This window comes from Salmo trutta, chromosome 15 (genome assembly GCF_901001165.1).
Source record: "Salmo trutta chromosome 15, fSalTru1.1, whole genome shotgun sequence".
Taxonomy (NCBI): Eukaryota; Metazoa; Chordata; class Actinopteri; order Salmoniformes; family Salmonidae; genus Salmo; species Salmo trutta.
The window spans coordinates 48441749-48456827 of record NC_042971.1 but is presented as its reverse complement, the minus strand read 5'-3'; the positions used below and the strand labels follow the sequence as shown (position 1 = coordinate 48456827).

At 55.7% G+C, this 15079-nt stretch overlaps 1 protein-coding gene across 2 annotated transcripts in view; it reads right to left on the bottom strand.

The window, feature by feature from the left end:
* LOC115149214 (PDZ and LIM domain protein 5) overlaps positions 1-15079 on the bottom strand; it is a 109268-nt gene that overhangs the window by 4884 nt on the left and 89305 nt on the right. For both annotated transcript variants that reach the window (XM_029691872.1, XM_029691874.1), the window contains 2 exons: positions 12729-12892; positions 21-216 (listed from right to left, as the gene is read on the bottom strand). In XM_029691872.1, the coding sequence (XP_029547732.1) occupies positions 21-216; positions 12729-12892 (360 nt within the window). The remainder of the gene's footprint in view (positions 1-20; positions 217-12728; positions 12893-15079) is intronic.

Here is a 15079-nt window from a genome sequence, read left to right as displayed (position 1 = left end):
TACTGACTGTTGGTACTGACCTAATGACCTTGTCACAGTGGCCACACATGGGGGTGCGTGTTCCCGCTGCGATGTGTTCGGCCCGCTGTACCAGGGACTTCTGGTCCTTGGGGTGCGCCTGGGGGGCGGGGCGGTCAGAAACTTTGGGTACTGTGGGTACTGGTGCAGTGTTGCTGACCCGCCCAAAAGAGGGCGCAGCGCCACCCTTAGATAAACCTAAAGCAACAGAAAATACACCATGGGCCAGTTGTTTCAATCACACCATACAGAGATAAACAAAAAATCACATCCATTTGAGCGATATAAAAAACATTCACAAACTGCTGTGTCATGTAATCAAAACACTAACAACATACTGCAGACAGGCAGAGCAGTACAGTAGCTGTATTTACATGGCTGTGTGCATTGCTAGCTAAACCTAAAGAAATCTTATCTTAGGAGTGGGTGGGCAGGTGTGATCAGGTATGAATGAGTATGCAGGTTGCTGACAGAGTGTATTAGATCTAGCTGTGACCTCCCTGTCTTTAGCATGGGCCAGCTGTGTCGGGCTGATCCACACCGCCCAAACAATGGATCAATCTTCCCCACTGGGGGAAGAAACAACATTACATAGCCAGAGGAGACACCTGACAAAATACTCCCCAGCCCCTCAGAACGCGGAGTGGCGAAGAAGAGACAATTCTCCCCTTCTCCCCTCTCTCTGGCTGCATAGAGACATCCAGGCTGAGATCAAAGATGTCTGCCCTCAGAGGGGGATGGGGTGCGGGGTGGAGGGGGACAGAGAGTCTATTGAAAAGGAGAACCCAATCAAAGAGCAGTGGACTGGGGGGTCAGAGAGCAAGTGCCCCCTCGGTTTTCTCATAGTGGAGAGCAAACGAGCTGAATAAACATGACTGGGGACTGGCAGAGAAGGGAGAAGAGCGGAGAGGAGAGGACATCCATGGGAAAGACAGAGAGAGAGATGAAAAGAGAGAGTTGGGGAGAGCCAGAGAGAGTGAGAGAGAGACCGAGAGAGCGAAAGAGAGAGTGATGGGGAGCCAGAGAGTGGATGAGAGAGATAGAGGGAGAGAAAGAAAGAGAGAGAGATGGGGGAGCCAGCGAGAGAGAGACGGGGGAGCCGGAGAGAGAGAGACGGGGGAGCCGGAGAGAGAGAGACGGGGGAGCCGGAGAGAGAGAGACGGGGAGCCGGAGAAAGAGACGGGGGAGCCAGAGAGAGAGAGACGGGGGAGCCGGGGAGAGAGAGACAGGGGAGCCAGACAGAGAGAGACGGGGGAGCCAGAGAGAGAGAGACAGGGGAGCCAGACAGAGAGAGACGGGGGAGCCAGAGAGAGAGAGAGGCGGGAGCCAGAGAGAGAAAGACGCGGGAGCCAGAGAGAGAGAGACGGGGGAGCCGGAGAAAGAGACGGGGGAGCCAGAGAGAGAGAGACGGGGGAGCCAGAGAGAGAGACGGGGGAGCCAGAGAGAGAGAGAGGCGGGAGCCTGAGGGAGAGAGACGCGGGAGCCAGAGAGAGAGAGACGGGGGAGCCGGAGAAAGAGACGGGGGAGCCAGAGAGAGAGAGACGGGGGAGCCGGACAGAGAGAGACGGGGAGCCGGAGAGAGAAAGACGGGGGAGCCAGACAGAGAGAGACGGGGGAGCCAGAGAGAGAGAGACGCGGGAGCCAGAGAAAGAGACGGGGGAGCCAGAGAGAGAGAGACGGGGGAGCCGGACAGAGAGAGACGGGGGAGCCGGAGAGAGAGAGACGGGGGAGCCAGACAGAGAGAGACGGGGGAGCCAGAGAGAGAGAGACGTGGGAGCCGGAGAGAGAGAGAGACGCGGGAGCCAGAGAGAGAGAGAGACGGGGGAGCCGGAGAGAGAGAGACGGGGGAGCCGGAGAGAGAGAGACGGGGGAGCCGGAGAGAGAGACGGGGGAGCCAGAGAGAGAGACGGGGGAGCCAGAGAGAGAGACAGAGAGAGACGGGGGAGCCAGAGAAAGAGAGACGGGGAGCCGGAGAAAGAGACGGGGGAGCCAGAGAAAGAGAGAGAGACGGGGGAGCCAGAGAAAGAGAGACGGGGGAGCCGGAGAAAGAGAGACGGGGGAGCCAGAGAGAGAGAGACGGGGGAGCCGGAGAGAGAGAGACGGGGGAGCCGGAGAGAGAGAGACGGGGGAGCCAGAGAGAGAGAGACGGGGGAGCCAGAGAAAGAGAGAGCAAGGAGGGAGGAGAGCATAAACTGTATATGACATTGTCACTGTGTGTTGGCTCTATGCTCTAACTAACCCCTGAAGAGGCTTTGGGCAGGCTGTAAGGGAACACTGGAGATTTGTTTCTTTGTTTCACTTGAACCACAGCAGGGCTGCCAAACCCCTGGTCCAAACCCCTGGTCCAAACTCTTGGTCCAGGTCCATCAAACTACTACTTCAACCACATCTGGTTAAGTTGGTCTTTTAAATGTCCTGTTGAGTGACCGTTTAGAGGCATCAGTTTCTAGCCCAGTCCCAGGGCTTAGGGGACATGTTCTTGGTTGACACAATGACAGCAGGGCATGGTGGCAGGGAGGGAGGGAGCAATGGAAGGAGGGAGGTGAGGGAGGCTGGATAGATGAGTTTTTAAGACAACACTCATCTCTCTCTGATAAACATCTGGGAGATGTATCACCTTCTGTCATCAATGCTGCCTGGCTTTTACACAGATGGCTGACAGAGGGCATAGTTCTCTCTCACACGAACAGTAACACGCACACACACACACACACACACACACACACACACACACACACACACACACAGTCCCATGGAGCACACCACAACACCTGTATACAACCTAATAACGATCCTGTCCTGCCCAGTGGGGGCTGCTGAGTGGAGAGCGACTCACAATAATGTCCTGCCCAGTGGAGGCTTCTGAGGGGAGAGCGACTCACAATCCTGTCCTGCCCAGTGGGGGCTGCTGAGGGGAGAGCGACTCACAATAATGTCCTGCCCAGTGGAGGCTGCTGAGGGGAGAGCGACTCACAATCCTGTCCTGCCCAGTGGGGGCTGCTGAGGGGAGAGCGACTCACAATAATGTCCTGCCCAGTGGAAGCTTCTGAGGGGAGAGCGACTCACAATCCTGTCCTGCCCAGTGGGGGCTGCTGAGGGGAGAGCGACTCACAATAATGTCATGCCCAGTGGAGGCTGCTGAGGGGAGAGCAACTCACAATAATGTCCTGCCCAGTGGGGGCTGCTGAGGGGAGAGCGACTCACAATCCTGTCCTGCCCAGTGGGGGCTGCTGAGGGGAGAGCGACTCACAATAATGTCCTGCCCAGTGGAGGCTGCTGAGGGGAGAGCAACTCACAATAATGTCCTGCCCAGTCGGGGCTGCTGAGGGGAGAGCAACTCACAATAATGTCCTGCCCAGTGGAGGTTGCTGAGGGGAGAGCGACTCACAATCCTGTCCTGCCCAGTGGAGGCTTCTGAGGGGAGAGCGACTCACAATCCTGTCCTGCCCAGTGGGGGCTGCTGAGGGGAGAGCGACTCACAATAATGTCTTGCCCAGTGGGGGCTGCTGAGGGGAGAGCGACTCACAATAATGTCCTGCCCAGTGGAGGCTTCTGAGGGGAGAGCGACTCACAATCCTGTCCTGCCCAGTGGGGGCTGCTGAGGGGAGAGCGACTCACAATAATGTCCTGCCCAGTGGAGGCTGCTGAGGGGAGAGCGACTCACAATCCTGTCCTGCCCAGTGGGGGCTGCTGAGGGGAGAGCGACTCACAATAATGTCCTGCCCAGTGGGGGCTGCTGAGGGGAGAGCGACTCACAATCCTGTCCTGCCCAGTGGAGGTTGCTGAGGGGAGAGCGACTCACAATCCTGTCCTGCCCAGTGGGGGCTGCTGAGGGGAGAGCGACTCACAATAATGTCCTGCCCAGTCGGGGCTGCTGAGGGGAGAGCGACTCACAATAATGTCCTGCCCAGTGGGGGCTGCTGAGGGGAGAGCGACTCACAATCCTGTCCTGCCCAGTGGAGGCTGCTGAGGGGAGAGCGACTCACAATCCTGTCCTGCCCAGTGGGGGCTGCTGAGGGGAGAGCGACTCACAATCCTGTCCTGCCCAGTGGAGGCTGCTGAGGGGGAGAGCGACTCACAATCCTGTCCTGCCCAGTGGAGGCTGCTGAGGGGAGAGCGACTCACAATCCTGTCCTGCCCAGTGGGGGCTGCTGAAGGGAGAGCAACTCACAATAATGTCCTGCCCAGTGAAGGTTGCTGAGGGGAGAGCGACTCACAATCCTGTCCTGCCCAGTGGAGGCTGCTGAGGGGAGAGCGACTCACAATCCTGTCCTGCCCAGTGGGGGCTGCTGAGGGGAGAGCGACTCACAATAATGTCCTGCCCAGTGGAGGCTGCTGAGGGGAGAGCGACTCACAATCCTGTCCTGCCCAGTGGAGGCTGCTGAGGGGAGAGCGACTCACAATCCTGTCCTGCCCAGCGGGGGCTGCTGAGGGGAGAGCGACTCACAATAATGTCCTGCCCAGTGGAGGCTGCTGAGGGGAGAGCAACTCACAATAATGTCCTGCCCAGTCGGGGCTGCTGAGGGGAGAGCAACTCACAATAATGTCCTGCCCAGTGGAGGTTGGTGAGGGGAGAGCGACTCACAATCCTGTCCTGCCCAGTGGGGGCTGCTGAGGGGAGAGCGACTCACAATAATGTCCTGCCCAGTGGAGGCTTCTGAGGGGAGAGCGACTCACAATCCTGTCCTGCCCAGTGGGGGCTGCTGAGGGGAGAGCGACTCACAATAATGTCCTGCCCAGTGGAGGCTGCTGAGGGGAGAGCGACTCACAATCCTGTCCTGCCCAGTGGGGGCTGCTGAGGGGAGAGCGACTCACAATCCTGTCCTGCCCAGTGGGGGCTGCTGAGGGGAGAGCGACTCACAATAATGTCCTGCCCAGTCGGGGCTGCTGAGGGGAGAGCGACTCACAATAATGTCCTGCCCAGTGGGGGCTGCTGAGGGGAGAGCGACTCACAATCCTGTCCTGCCCAGTGGAGGCTGCTGAGGGGAGAGCGACTCACAATCCTGTCCTGCCCAGTGGGGGCTGCTGAGGGGAGAGCGACTCACAATCCTGTCCTGCCCAGTGGAGGCTGCTGAGGGGAGAGCGACTCACAATCCTGTCCTGCCCAGTGGAGGCTGCTGAGGGGAGAGCGACTCACAATCCTGTCCTGCCCAGTGGGGGCTGCTGAAGGGAGAGCAACTCACAATAATGTCCTGCCCAGTGAAGGTTGCTGAGGGGAGAGCGACTCACAATCCTGTCCTGCCCAGTGGAGGCTGCTGAGGGGAGAGCGACTCACAATCCTGTCCTGCCCAGTGGGGGCTGCTGAGGGGAGAGCGACTCACAATAATGTCCTGCCCAGTGGAGGCTGCTGAGGGGAGAGCGACTCACAATCCTGTCCTGCCCAGTGGAGGCTGCTGAGGGGAGAGCGACTCACAATCCTGTCCTGCCCAGCGGGGGCTGCTGAGGGGAGAGCGACTCACAATAATGTCCTGCCCAGTGGAGGCTGCTGAGGGGAGAGCAACTCACAATAATGTCCTGCCCAGTCGGGGCTGCTGAGGGGAGAGCAACTCACAATAATGTCCTGCCCAGTGGAGGTTGCTGAGGGGAGAGCGACTCACAATCCTGTCCTGCCCAGTGGGGGCTGCTGAGGGGAGAGCGACTCACAATAATGTCCTGCCCAGTGGAGGCTTCTGAGGGGAGAGCGACTCACAATCCTGTCCTGCCCAGTGGGGGCTGCTGAGGGGAGAGCGACTCACAATAATGTCCTGCCCAGTGGAGGCTGCTGAGGGGAGAGCGACTCACAATCCTGTCCTGCCCAGTGGGGGCTGCTGAGGGGAGAGCGACTCACAATCCTGTCCTGCCCAGTGGGGGCTGCTGAGGGGAGAGCGACTCACAATAATGTCCTGCCCAGTGGAGGCTGCTGAGGGGAGAGCGACTCACAATCCTGTCCTGCCCAGTGGAGGCTGCTGAGGGGAGAGCGACTCACAATCCTGTCCTGCCCAGTGGAGGCTGCTGAGGGGAGAGCGACTCACAATAATGTCCTGCCCAGTGGAGGTTGCTGAGGGGAGAGCGACTCACAATCCTGTCCTGCCCAGTGGGGGCTGCTGAGGGGAGAGTGACTCACAATAATGTCCTGCCCAGTGGAGGTTGCTGAGGGGAGAGCGACTCACAATAATGTCCTGCCCAGTGAAGGTTGCTGAAGGGAGAGCGACTCACAATCCTGTCCTGCCCAGTGGGGGCTGCTGAGGGGAGAGTGACTCACAATAATGTCCTGCCCAGTGGAGGTTGCTGAGGGGAGAGCGACTCACAATCCTGTCCTGCCCAGTGGGGGCTGCTGAGGGGAGAGCAACTCACAATAATGTCCTGCCCAGTGGAGGTTGCTGAGGGGAGAGCGACTCACAATAATGTCCTGCCCAGTGGGGGCTGCTGAGGGGAGAGCGACTCACAATAATGTCCTGCCCAGTGGAGGCTGCTGAGGGGAGAGCGACTCACAATCCTGTCCTGCCCAGTGGAGGCTGCTGAGGGGAGAGCGACTCACAATCCTGTCCTGCCCAGCGGGGGCTGCTGAGGGGAGAGCGACTCACAATAATGTCCTGCCCAGTGGAGGCTGCTGAGGGGAGAGCAACTCACAATAATGTCCTGCCCAGTCGGGGCTGCTGAGGGGAGAGCAACTCACAATAATGTCCTGCCCAGTGGAGGGTTGCTGAGGGGAGAGCGACTCACAATCCTGTCCTGCCCAGTGGGGGCTGCTGAGGGGAGAGCGACTCACAATAATGTCCTGCCCAGTGGAGGCTTCTGAGGGGAGAGCGACTCACAATCCTGTCCTGCCCAGTGGGGGCTGCTGAGGGGGAGAGCGACTCACAATAATGTCCTGCCCAGTGGAGGCTGCTGAGGGGAGAGCGACTCACAATCCTGTCCTGCCCAGTGGGGGCTGCTGAGGGGAGAGCGACTCACAATCCTGTCCTGCCCAGTGGGGGCTGCTGAGGGGAGAGCGACTCACAATAATGTCCTGCCCAGTGGAGGCTGCTGAGGGGAGAGCGACTCACAATCCTGTCCTGCCCAGTGGAGGCTGCTGAGGGGAGAGCGACTCACAATCCTGTCCTGCCCAGTGGAGGCTGCTGAGGGGAGAGCGACTCACAATAATGTCCTGCCCAGTGGAGGTTGCTGAGGGGAGAGCGACTCACAATCCTGTCCTGCCCAGTGGGGGCTGCTGAGGGGAGAGTGACTCACAATAATGTCCTGCCCAGTGGAGGTTGCTGAGGGGAGAGCGACTCACAATAATGTCCTGCCCAGTGAAGGTTGCTGAAGGGAGAGCGACTCACAATCCTGTCCTGCCCAGTGGGGGCTGCTGAGGGGAGAGCGACTCACAATAATGTCCTGCCCAGTGGAGGTTGCTGAGGGGAGAGCGACTCACAATCCTGTCCTGCCCAGTGGGGGCTGCTGAGGGGAGAGCAACTCACAATAATGTCCTGCCCAGTGGAGGTTGCTGAGGGGAGAGCGACTCACAATAATGTCCTGCCCAGTGGAGGTTGCTGAGGGGAGAGCGACTCACAATAATGTCCTGCCCAGTGGAGGTTGCTGAGGGGAGAGCGACTCACAATCCTGTCCTGCCCAGTGGGGGCTGCTGAGGGGAGAGCGACTCACAATAATGTCCTGCCCAGTGGGGGCTGCTGAGGGGAGAGCGACTCACAATAATGTCCTGCCCAGTGGGGGTTGCTGAGGGGGAGAGCGACTCACAATAATGTCCTGCCCAGTGGGGGCTGCTGAGGGGAGAGCGACTCACAATCCTGTCCTGCCCAGTGGGGGCTGCTGAGGGGAGAGCGACTCACAATAATGCCCTGCCCAGTGGGGGTTGCTGAGGGGAGAGCGACTCACAATAATGTCCTGCCCAGTGGGGGTTGCTGAGGGGAGAGCGACTCACAATAATGTCCTGCCCAGTGGGGGCTGCTGAGGGGAGAGCGACTCACAATCCTGTCCTGCCCAGTGGGGGCTGCTGAGGGGAGAGCGACTCACAATCCTGTCCTGCCCAGTGGGGGCTGCTGAGGGGAGAGTGACTCACAATAATGTCCTGCCCAGTGGAGGTTGCTGAGGGGAGAGCGACTCACAATCCTGTCCTGCCCAGTGGGGGCTGCTGAGGGGAGAGCGACTCACAATAATGTCCTGCCCAGTGGAGGTTGCTGAGGGGAGAGCGACTCACAATCCTGTCCTGCCCAGTGGGGGCTGCTGAGGGGAGAGCAACTCACAATAATGTCCTGCCCAGTGGAGGTTGCTGAGGGGAGAGCGACTCACAATAATGTCCTGCCCAGTGGGGGCTGCTGAGGGGAGAGCGACTCACAATAATGTCCTGCCCAGTGGAGGCTGCTGAGGGGAGAGCGACTCACAATCCTGTCCTGCCCAGTGGAGGCTGCTGAGGGGAGAGCGACTCACAATCCTGTCCTGCCCAGCGGGGGCTGCTGAGGGGAGAGCGACTCACAATAATGTCCTGCCCAGTGGAGGCTGCTGAGGGGAGAGCAACTCACAATAATGTCCTGCCCAGTCGGGGCTGCTGAGGGGAGAGCAACTCACAATAATGTCCTGCCCAGTGGAGGTTGCTGAGGGGAGAGCGACTCACAATCCTGTCCTGCCCAGTGGGGGCTGCTGAGGGGAGAGCGACTCACAATAATGTCCTGCCCAGTGGAGGCTTCTGAGGGGAGAGCGACTCACAATCCTGTCCTGCCCAGTGGGGGCTGCTGAGGGGAGAGCGACTCACAATAATGTCCTGCCCAGTGGAGGCTGCTGAGGGGAGAGCGACTCACAATCCTGTCCTGCCCAGTGGGGGCTGCTGAGGGGGAGAGCGACTCACAATCATGTCCTGCCCAGTGGGGGCTGCTGAGGGGAGAGCGACTCACAATAATGTCCTGCCCAGTGGAGGCTGCTGAGGGGAGAGCGACTCACAATCCTGTCCTGCCCAGTGGAGGCTGCTGAGGGGAGAGCGACTCACAATCCTGTCCTGCCCAGTGGAGGCTGCTGAGGGGAGAGCGACTCACAATAATGTCCTGCCCAGTGGAGGTTGCTGAGGGGAGAGCGACTCACAATCCTGTCCTGCCCAGTGGGGGCTGCTGAGGGGAGAGTGACTCACAATAATGTCCTGCCCAGTGGAGGTTGCTGAGGGGAGAGCGACTCACAATAATGTCCTGCCCAGTGAAGGTTGCTGAAGGGAGAGCGACTCACAATCCTGTCCTGCCCAGTGGGGGCTGCTGAGGGGAGAGTGACTCACAATAATGTCCTGCCCAGTGGAGGTTGCTGAGGGGAGAGCGACTCACAATCCTGTCCTGCCCAGTGGGGGCTGCTGAGGGGAGAGCAACTCACAATAATGTCCTGCCCAGTGGAGGTTGCTGAGGGGAGAGCGACTCACAATAATGTCCTGCCCAGTGGAGGTTGCTGAGGGGAGAGCGACTCACAATAATGTCCTGCCCAGTGGAGGTTGCTGAGGGGAGAGCGACTCACAATCCTGTCCTGCCCAGTGGGGGCTGCTGAGGGGAGAGCGACTCACAATAATGTCCTGCCCAGTGGGGGCTGCTGAGGGGAGAGCGACTCACAATAATGTCCTGCCCAGTGGGGGTTGCTGAGGGGAGAGCGACTCACAATAATGTCCTGCCCAGTGGGGGCTGCTGAGGGGAGAGCGACTCACAATCCTGTCCTGCCCAGTGGGGGCTGCTGAGGGGAGAGCGACTCACAATAATGCCCTGCCCAGTGGGGGTTGCTGAGGGGAGAGCGACTCACAATAATGTCCTGCCCAGTGGGGGTTGCTGAGGGGAGAGCGACTCACAATAATGTCCTGCCCAGTGGGGGCTGCTGAGGGGAGAGCGACTCACAATCCTGTCCTGCCCAGTGGGGGCTGCTGAGGGGAGAGCGACTCACAATCCTGTCCTGCCCAGTGGGGGCTGCTGAGGGGAGAGTGACTCACAATAATGTCCTGCCCAGTGGAGGTTGCTGAGGGGGAGAGCGACTCACAATCCTGTCCTGCCCAGTGGGGGCTGCTGAGGGGAGAGCGACTCACAATAATGTCCTGCCCAGTGGAGGTTGCTGAGGGGAGAGCGACTCACAATCCTGTCCTGCCCAGTGGGGGCTGCTGAGGGGAGAGCAACTCACAATAATGTCCTGCCCAGTGGAGGTTGCTGAGGGGAGAGCGACTCACAATAATGTCCTGCCCAGTGGAGGTTGCTGAGGGGAGAGCGACTCACAATAATGTCCTGCCCAGTGGAGGTTGCTGAGGGGAGAGCGACTCACAATCCTGTCCTGCCCAGTGGGGGCTGCTGAGGGGAGAGCGACTCACAATAATGTCCTGCCCAGTGGGGGTTGCTGAGGGGAGAGCGACTCACAATAATGTCCTGCCCAGTGGGGGTTGCTGAGGGGAGAGCGACTCACAATAATGTCCTGCCCAGTGGGGGTTGCTGAGGGGAGAGCGACTCACAATAATGTCCTGCCTAGTGGGGGCTGCTGAGGGGAGAGCGACTCACAATCCTGTCCTGCCCAGTGGGGGCTGCTGAGGGGAGAGCGACTCACAATCCTGTCCTGCCCAGTGGGGGCTGCTGAGGGGAGAGCGACTCACAATAATGTCCTGCCCAGTGGGGGCTGCTGAGGGGAGAGCGACTCACAATAATGTCTTGCCCAGTGGGGGCTGCTGAGGGGAGAGCGACTCACAATAATGTCCTGCCCAGTGGGGGCTGCTGGGGGGAGAGCGACTCACAATAATGTCCTGCCCAGTGGGGGCTGCTGAGGGGAGAGCGACTCACAATCCTGTCCTGCCCAGTGGGGGCTGCTGAGGGGAGAGTGACTCACAATCCTGTCCTGCCCAGTGGAGGCTGCTGAGGGGGAGAGCGACTCACAATAATGTCCTGCCCAGTGGGGGCTGCTGAGGGGAGAGCGACTCACAATAATGTCCTGCCCAGTGGGGGCTGCTGAGGGGAGAGCGACTCACAATCCTGTCCTGCCCAGTGGGGGCTGCTGAGGGGAGAGCGACTCACAATCCTGTCCTGCCCAGTGGAGGCTGCTGAGGGGAGAGCGACTCACAATAATGTCCTGCCCAGTGGGGGCTGCTGAGGGGAGAGCGACTCACAATAATGTCTTGCCCAGTGGGGGCTGCTGAGGGGAGAGCGACTCACAATAATGTCCTGCCCAGTGGGGGCTGCTGAGGGGAGAGCGACTCACAATAATGTCCTGCCCAGTGGGGGCTGCTGAGGGGAGAGCGACTCACAATCCTGTCCTGCCCAGTGGGGGCTGCTGAGGGGAGAGTGACTCACAATCCTGTCCTGCCCAGTGGAGGCTGCTGAGGGGAGAGCGACTCACAATAATGTCCTGCCCAGTGGGGGCTGCTGAGGGGAGAGCGACTCACAATAATGTCCTGCCCAGTGGGGGCTGCTGAGGGGAGAGCGACTCACAATCCTGTCCTGCCCAGTGGGGGCTGCTGAGGGGAGAGCGACTCACAATCCTGTCCTGCCCAGTGGAGGCTGCTGAGGGGAGAGCGACTCACAATAATGCCCTGCCCAGTGGGGGCTGCTGAGGGGAGAGCGACTCACAATAATGTCCGGAACGGAGCGAATGGAATGGCATCAAACCCCTGGAAACCATGGAAACCATGTGTTTGATATATTTGATACCATTCCACTGATTCCGCTCCAGTCATTAGAACGAGACGGTTCTTCCCAATTAAGGTGCCACCAACCTCCTGTGGTCCTGCCTGCTGCTATGAAAATTGCCATGAAAAACATGACATATTTAGCACTAGAGGGGGAATGGTAGAATCACTCAGAACATACCATGCATCTGGCCTGGTTCCACACAGTCAGTATGAGGTATGTGTTTGTGAACACAAGGTCAAGTAAGCGTAAATCTGATACATACTCTATCTAACAGAGAGGTATCTGTGGTCTCTCATACACCCCCTTTCAGCAACTCTCACTTAAGAGGTCCCCAGGGAGGCAGTGAGTAAGCATAGGACCTCTCACGCCTCACACAGCTCTGTAAAGGCCATATATTGTATATTCACATTATGTATGAGAACATACTGCAGTAGTAATCTTAGTAATAATGACTCCTAATGACTTTACAGAGAAAGCTAGTTCTCAGACCCTGAATCTCCTCTGTTTATTAAAGAGCAGAACATCTAATATATAATTCTACGTTTTCACTCAGGAATCGTGGAAAAGGAGCCTATAATTTGAGCTCATTAGCTGAATACAGCTTGTTTTATAGAGCTTTATGCTGCTCTAATAAAAGCACTGATTCAATGGTCAGGGTTTCCAGTAACAGCACAGGTCTGCCCCCTGCAGGTCAAGAGAAGCTGCTACATGAAGTAACAGTTATTGAGTACTGTTGCCTGTCTGAGTCTATGCAGCCATGGCATTTAAAGCCAGTGCCAATGGTTAATAAAGCTACTAGATGACCTCACATTTCAGTCATATACATAAACATTCTTCTCCTAAAAAAATGTTTGAGTAAAGGGCAGAGCTCTCAACTTAGAAAAAGAAAGATATATATTAGCATTTCTGACTCATCCATGTTCAACAAAGACTGTAATATAACTCAGCTTCAAGCGAAGATTTTGTTTTATCTTAGCTGCAGGACACACACAATAACAGAAACATCATCAGAATGTGTAAACACAGCCAGGTGAGTGAACCTAACCACAGAATCCTCAGGAGAGACAGTCAGAAGAACACCATAGTGGTAGTGTCATGGTGCTACAGTACCTGCTGAACCTCCAGCTGGCCAGGAGGGTTTGACCTGGGCAGAGGGGGTCTTGAAGGTGGGTGGGGGGACACTGTTGCCATTCCTGGGGGCTCCTGGGACTTTGGTCATGGTCTTCACTGATGTTGTGATGTGGCTACTGGGCGGGGCATTCTCAACAACTTTACTGGAGAACAGAAAAGTACTGCTTATAGGTCATTGTTCATGGACACACATGAACGCCCTTGAACGCACACACACACGTTTGTTTTACTATCCTTGTGGGGACCAAACATTTGATTTCCCTAACCCCGAACCCTAACCGTTAACCAGTGAAGGCTGCTGAGGGGAGGACGGCTCATAATAATGGCTGGAACAGAGTACATGGAAACCATGTGTTTGATGTATTTGATACAATTCCACCTATTCCGCACCAGCCATTGCAATGAGCCCGTCCTTCCCAATTAAGGTGCCACCAACCTCCTGAGCCATTAACCTAATCCTAACCTTAACCCTAAACTTAACCCTAACCTTAACTCAAAACCCTAACCCTAATTGTGACCCTAACTGTAAACCTAACCCCTAAGCCTAAAATAGCTTTTTCCTGCGAAATGACCCAACTTGTCCAAATGTTCCTTGTTTTAATATCCTTGTGAAGTCTTCTGGTCCCAACAAGGATAGTAAAACTGAAAAACCTACACACATACACATACACAAATATAAATCCACACATACACACACTCAGACACTCCATCATACTTCAGAAATGTTTTTCCTTTATAGTATTCAAGGTTCCCAGGTTCTGGTAGGGTTGGTGTTGTTTATTCAGGACTATTCACATCACCAGGCTGTGCCAACTGAGGCTGTCAGTCTCTCCCTCAGGCCCAGGTCATGTTTGTTATGACAACCTCAGCCATGGTTACAGTACCGTATGAGTTTAATCCAGGACTCAGAACACCTCTCAGCTGTTAGAATGTCATTCCATTACAACAAGCCTCCCCACTAAAAACTATGCAGACTTCGCTTCATTAGTAAAACTCCCACATTCTTCATCCTCTCCTACCCCCAATATAAAATATGTGGTTCTCTTCTTGTTCAAGTGCATGTTTATGTGAAACAATGTGCAGACCATGCCCAAAAATAACAAAATAGTTGTTGGAAATACAAGTGCATTGGAAGAGCTGTTTTGAAGACAAAAAAAACCCTGGGCTCATTATGTGACTGAGTCACATCCAGCCCAGGCACTAATCATTACAATTAATTAGCAGGAAGCTCAGAGACACACTCAACCATCAGGCCAATTAAGAGGAGAGATGATTGGATAAAAAGCTGTGTCTGATGAAAACCATGGTCAGTATATCCAATAAGGATACATGATACAACCCAGTGTCCAGATGGCGCATCAATAAGGAAAACAGGAACACAATTAGAGTTGGCATGGTCTTTATCTCTCTCACTCTCTCTTTCTCTCCGTCCTTACTCTCTTTCAGTCAAATAATGTATGCAGTGGAGACTGCTCATAACAACAGACTCTGCAACGTTGCCCTCCATGACATTGACGGTTCTATAAATAATGCTCGTCTCTAGTGCCTGAGCCACTATGGTTAGGTCTGTACTAGTATTGGTGTTCAGCCTATCAAGGTTTGGAGCAAGCACGCTCAGTATGGGCACGCTGTATCCAGAAAGTAGCTGGTTCGAATCCCAGGTGAGAAAGACTTGCCATTAGGCAAATAACCTAACTGGAGTCTGACTTGATTTGCTCCGGGTCATATTGAGTTGTATGAATGTAAAATTGGTCAGCTACGCTCTAATTTAAATATGTCTTGAGGATACTGCCCTCTATTGGTGATAAGGAACCATTGCTATGGACCAAGCATTTTTTAGCAAACGCTCTTATACAGAGCTACTTACAGTAGTGAGTGCATTCATTTTCCTACTTTTTCGTACTGGTCCAGTGTGGTACTGGAACCCACAACCCTGGCGTTGCATGCGCCATGCTCTACCAACTGAGCCCCTACTGCACAGTCAAGTGTTTAGATACTGTACTTCATAGCAGAAGAAGAAACAGAAGAGGAAGCTCAAGGGAAATGGAGAAGGGGGCAGGAAATGAAGAACAGCAGAGAAAAGGATACAACTTTATTGATATATAAGCAGTTACAATCCTCAAGCAAAATGAATATGGTTAGTGTATAAAATGAAACAAAATGAAGATAAAATACAAAGATACACACAAATTATCAGAATGAAGTTGGAGGATAGTGAAGTTGGAAAAGAAGTAGAAACAAACAGAATAAACACAAAAAGTAGTATATTACAGATGATAATGTGCAGATTTAATCTCAACCTGCTTCTCATGCGGTATTCAGGATACACT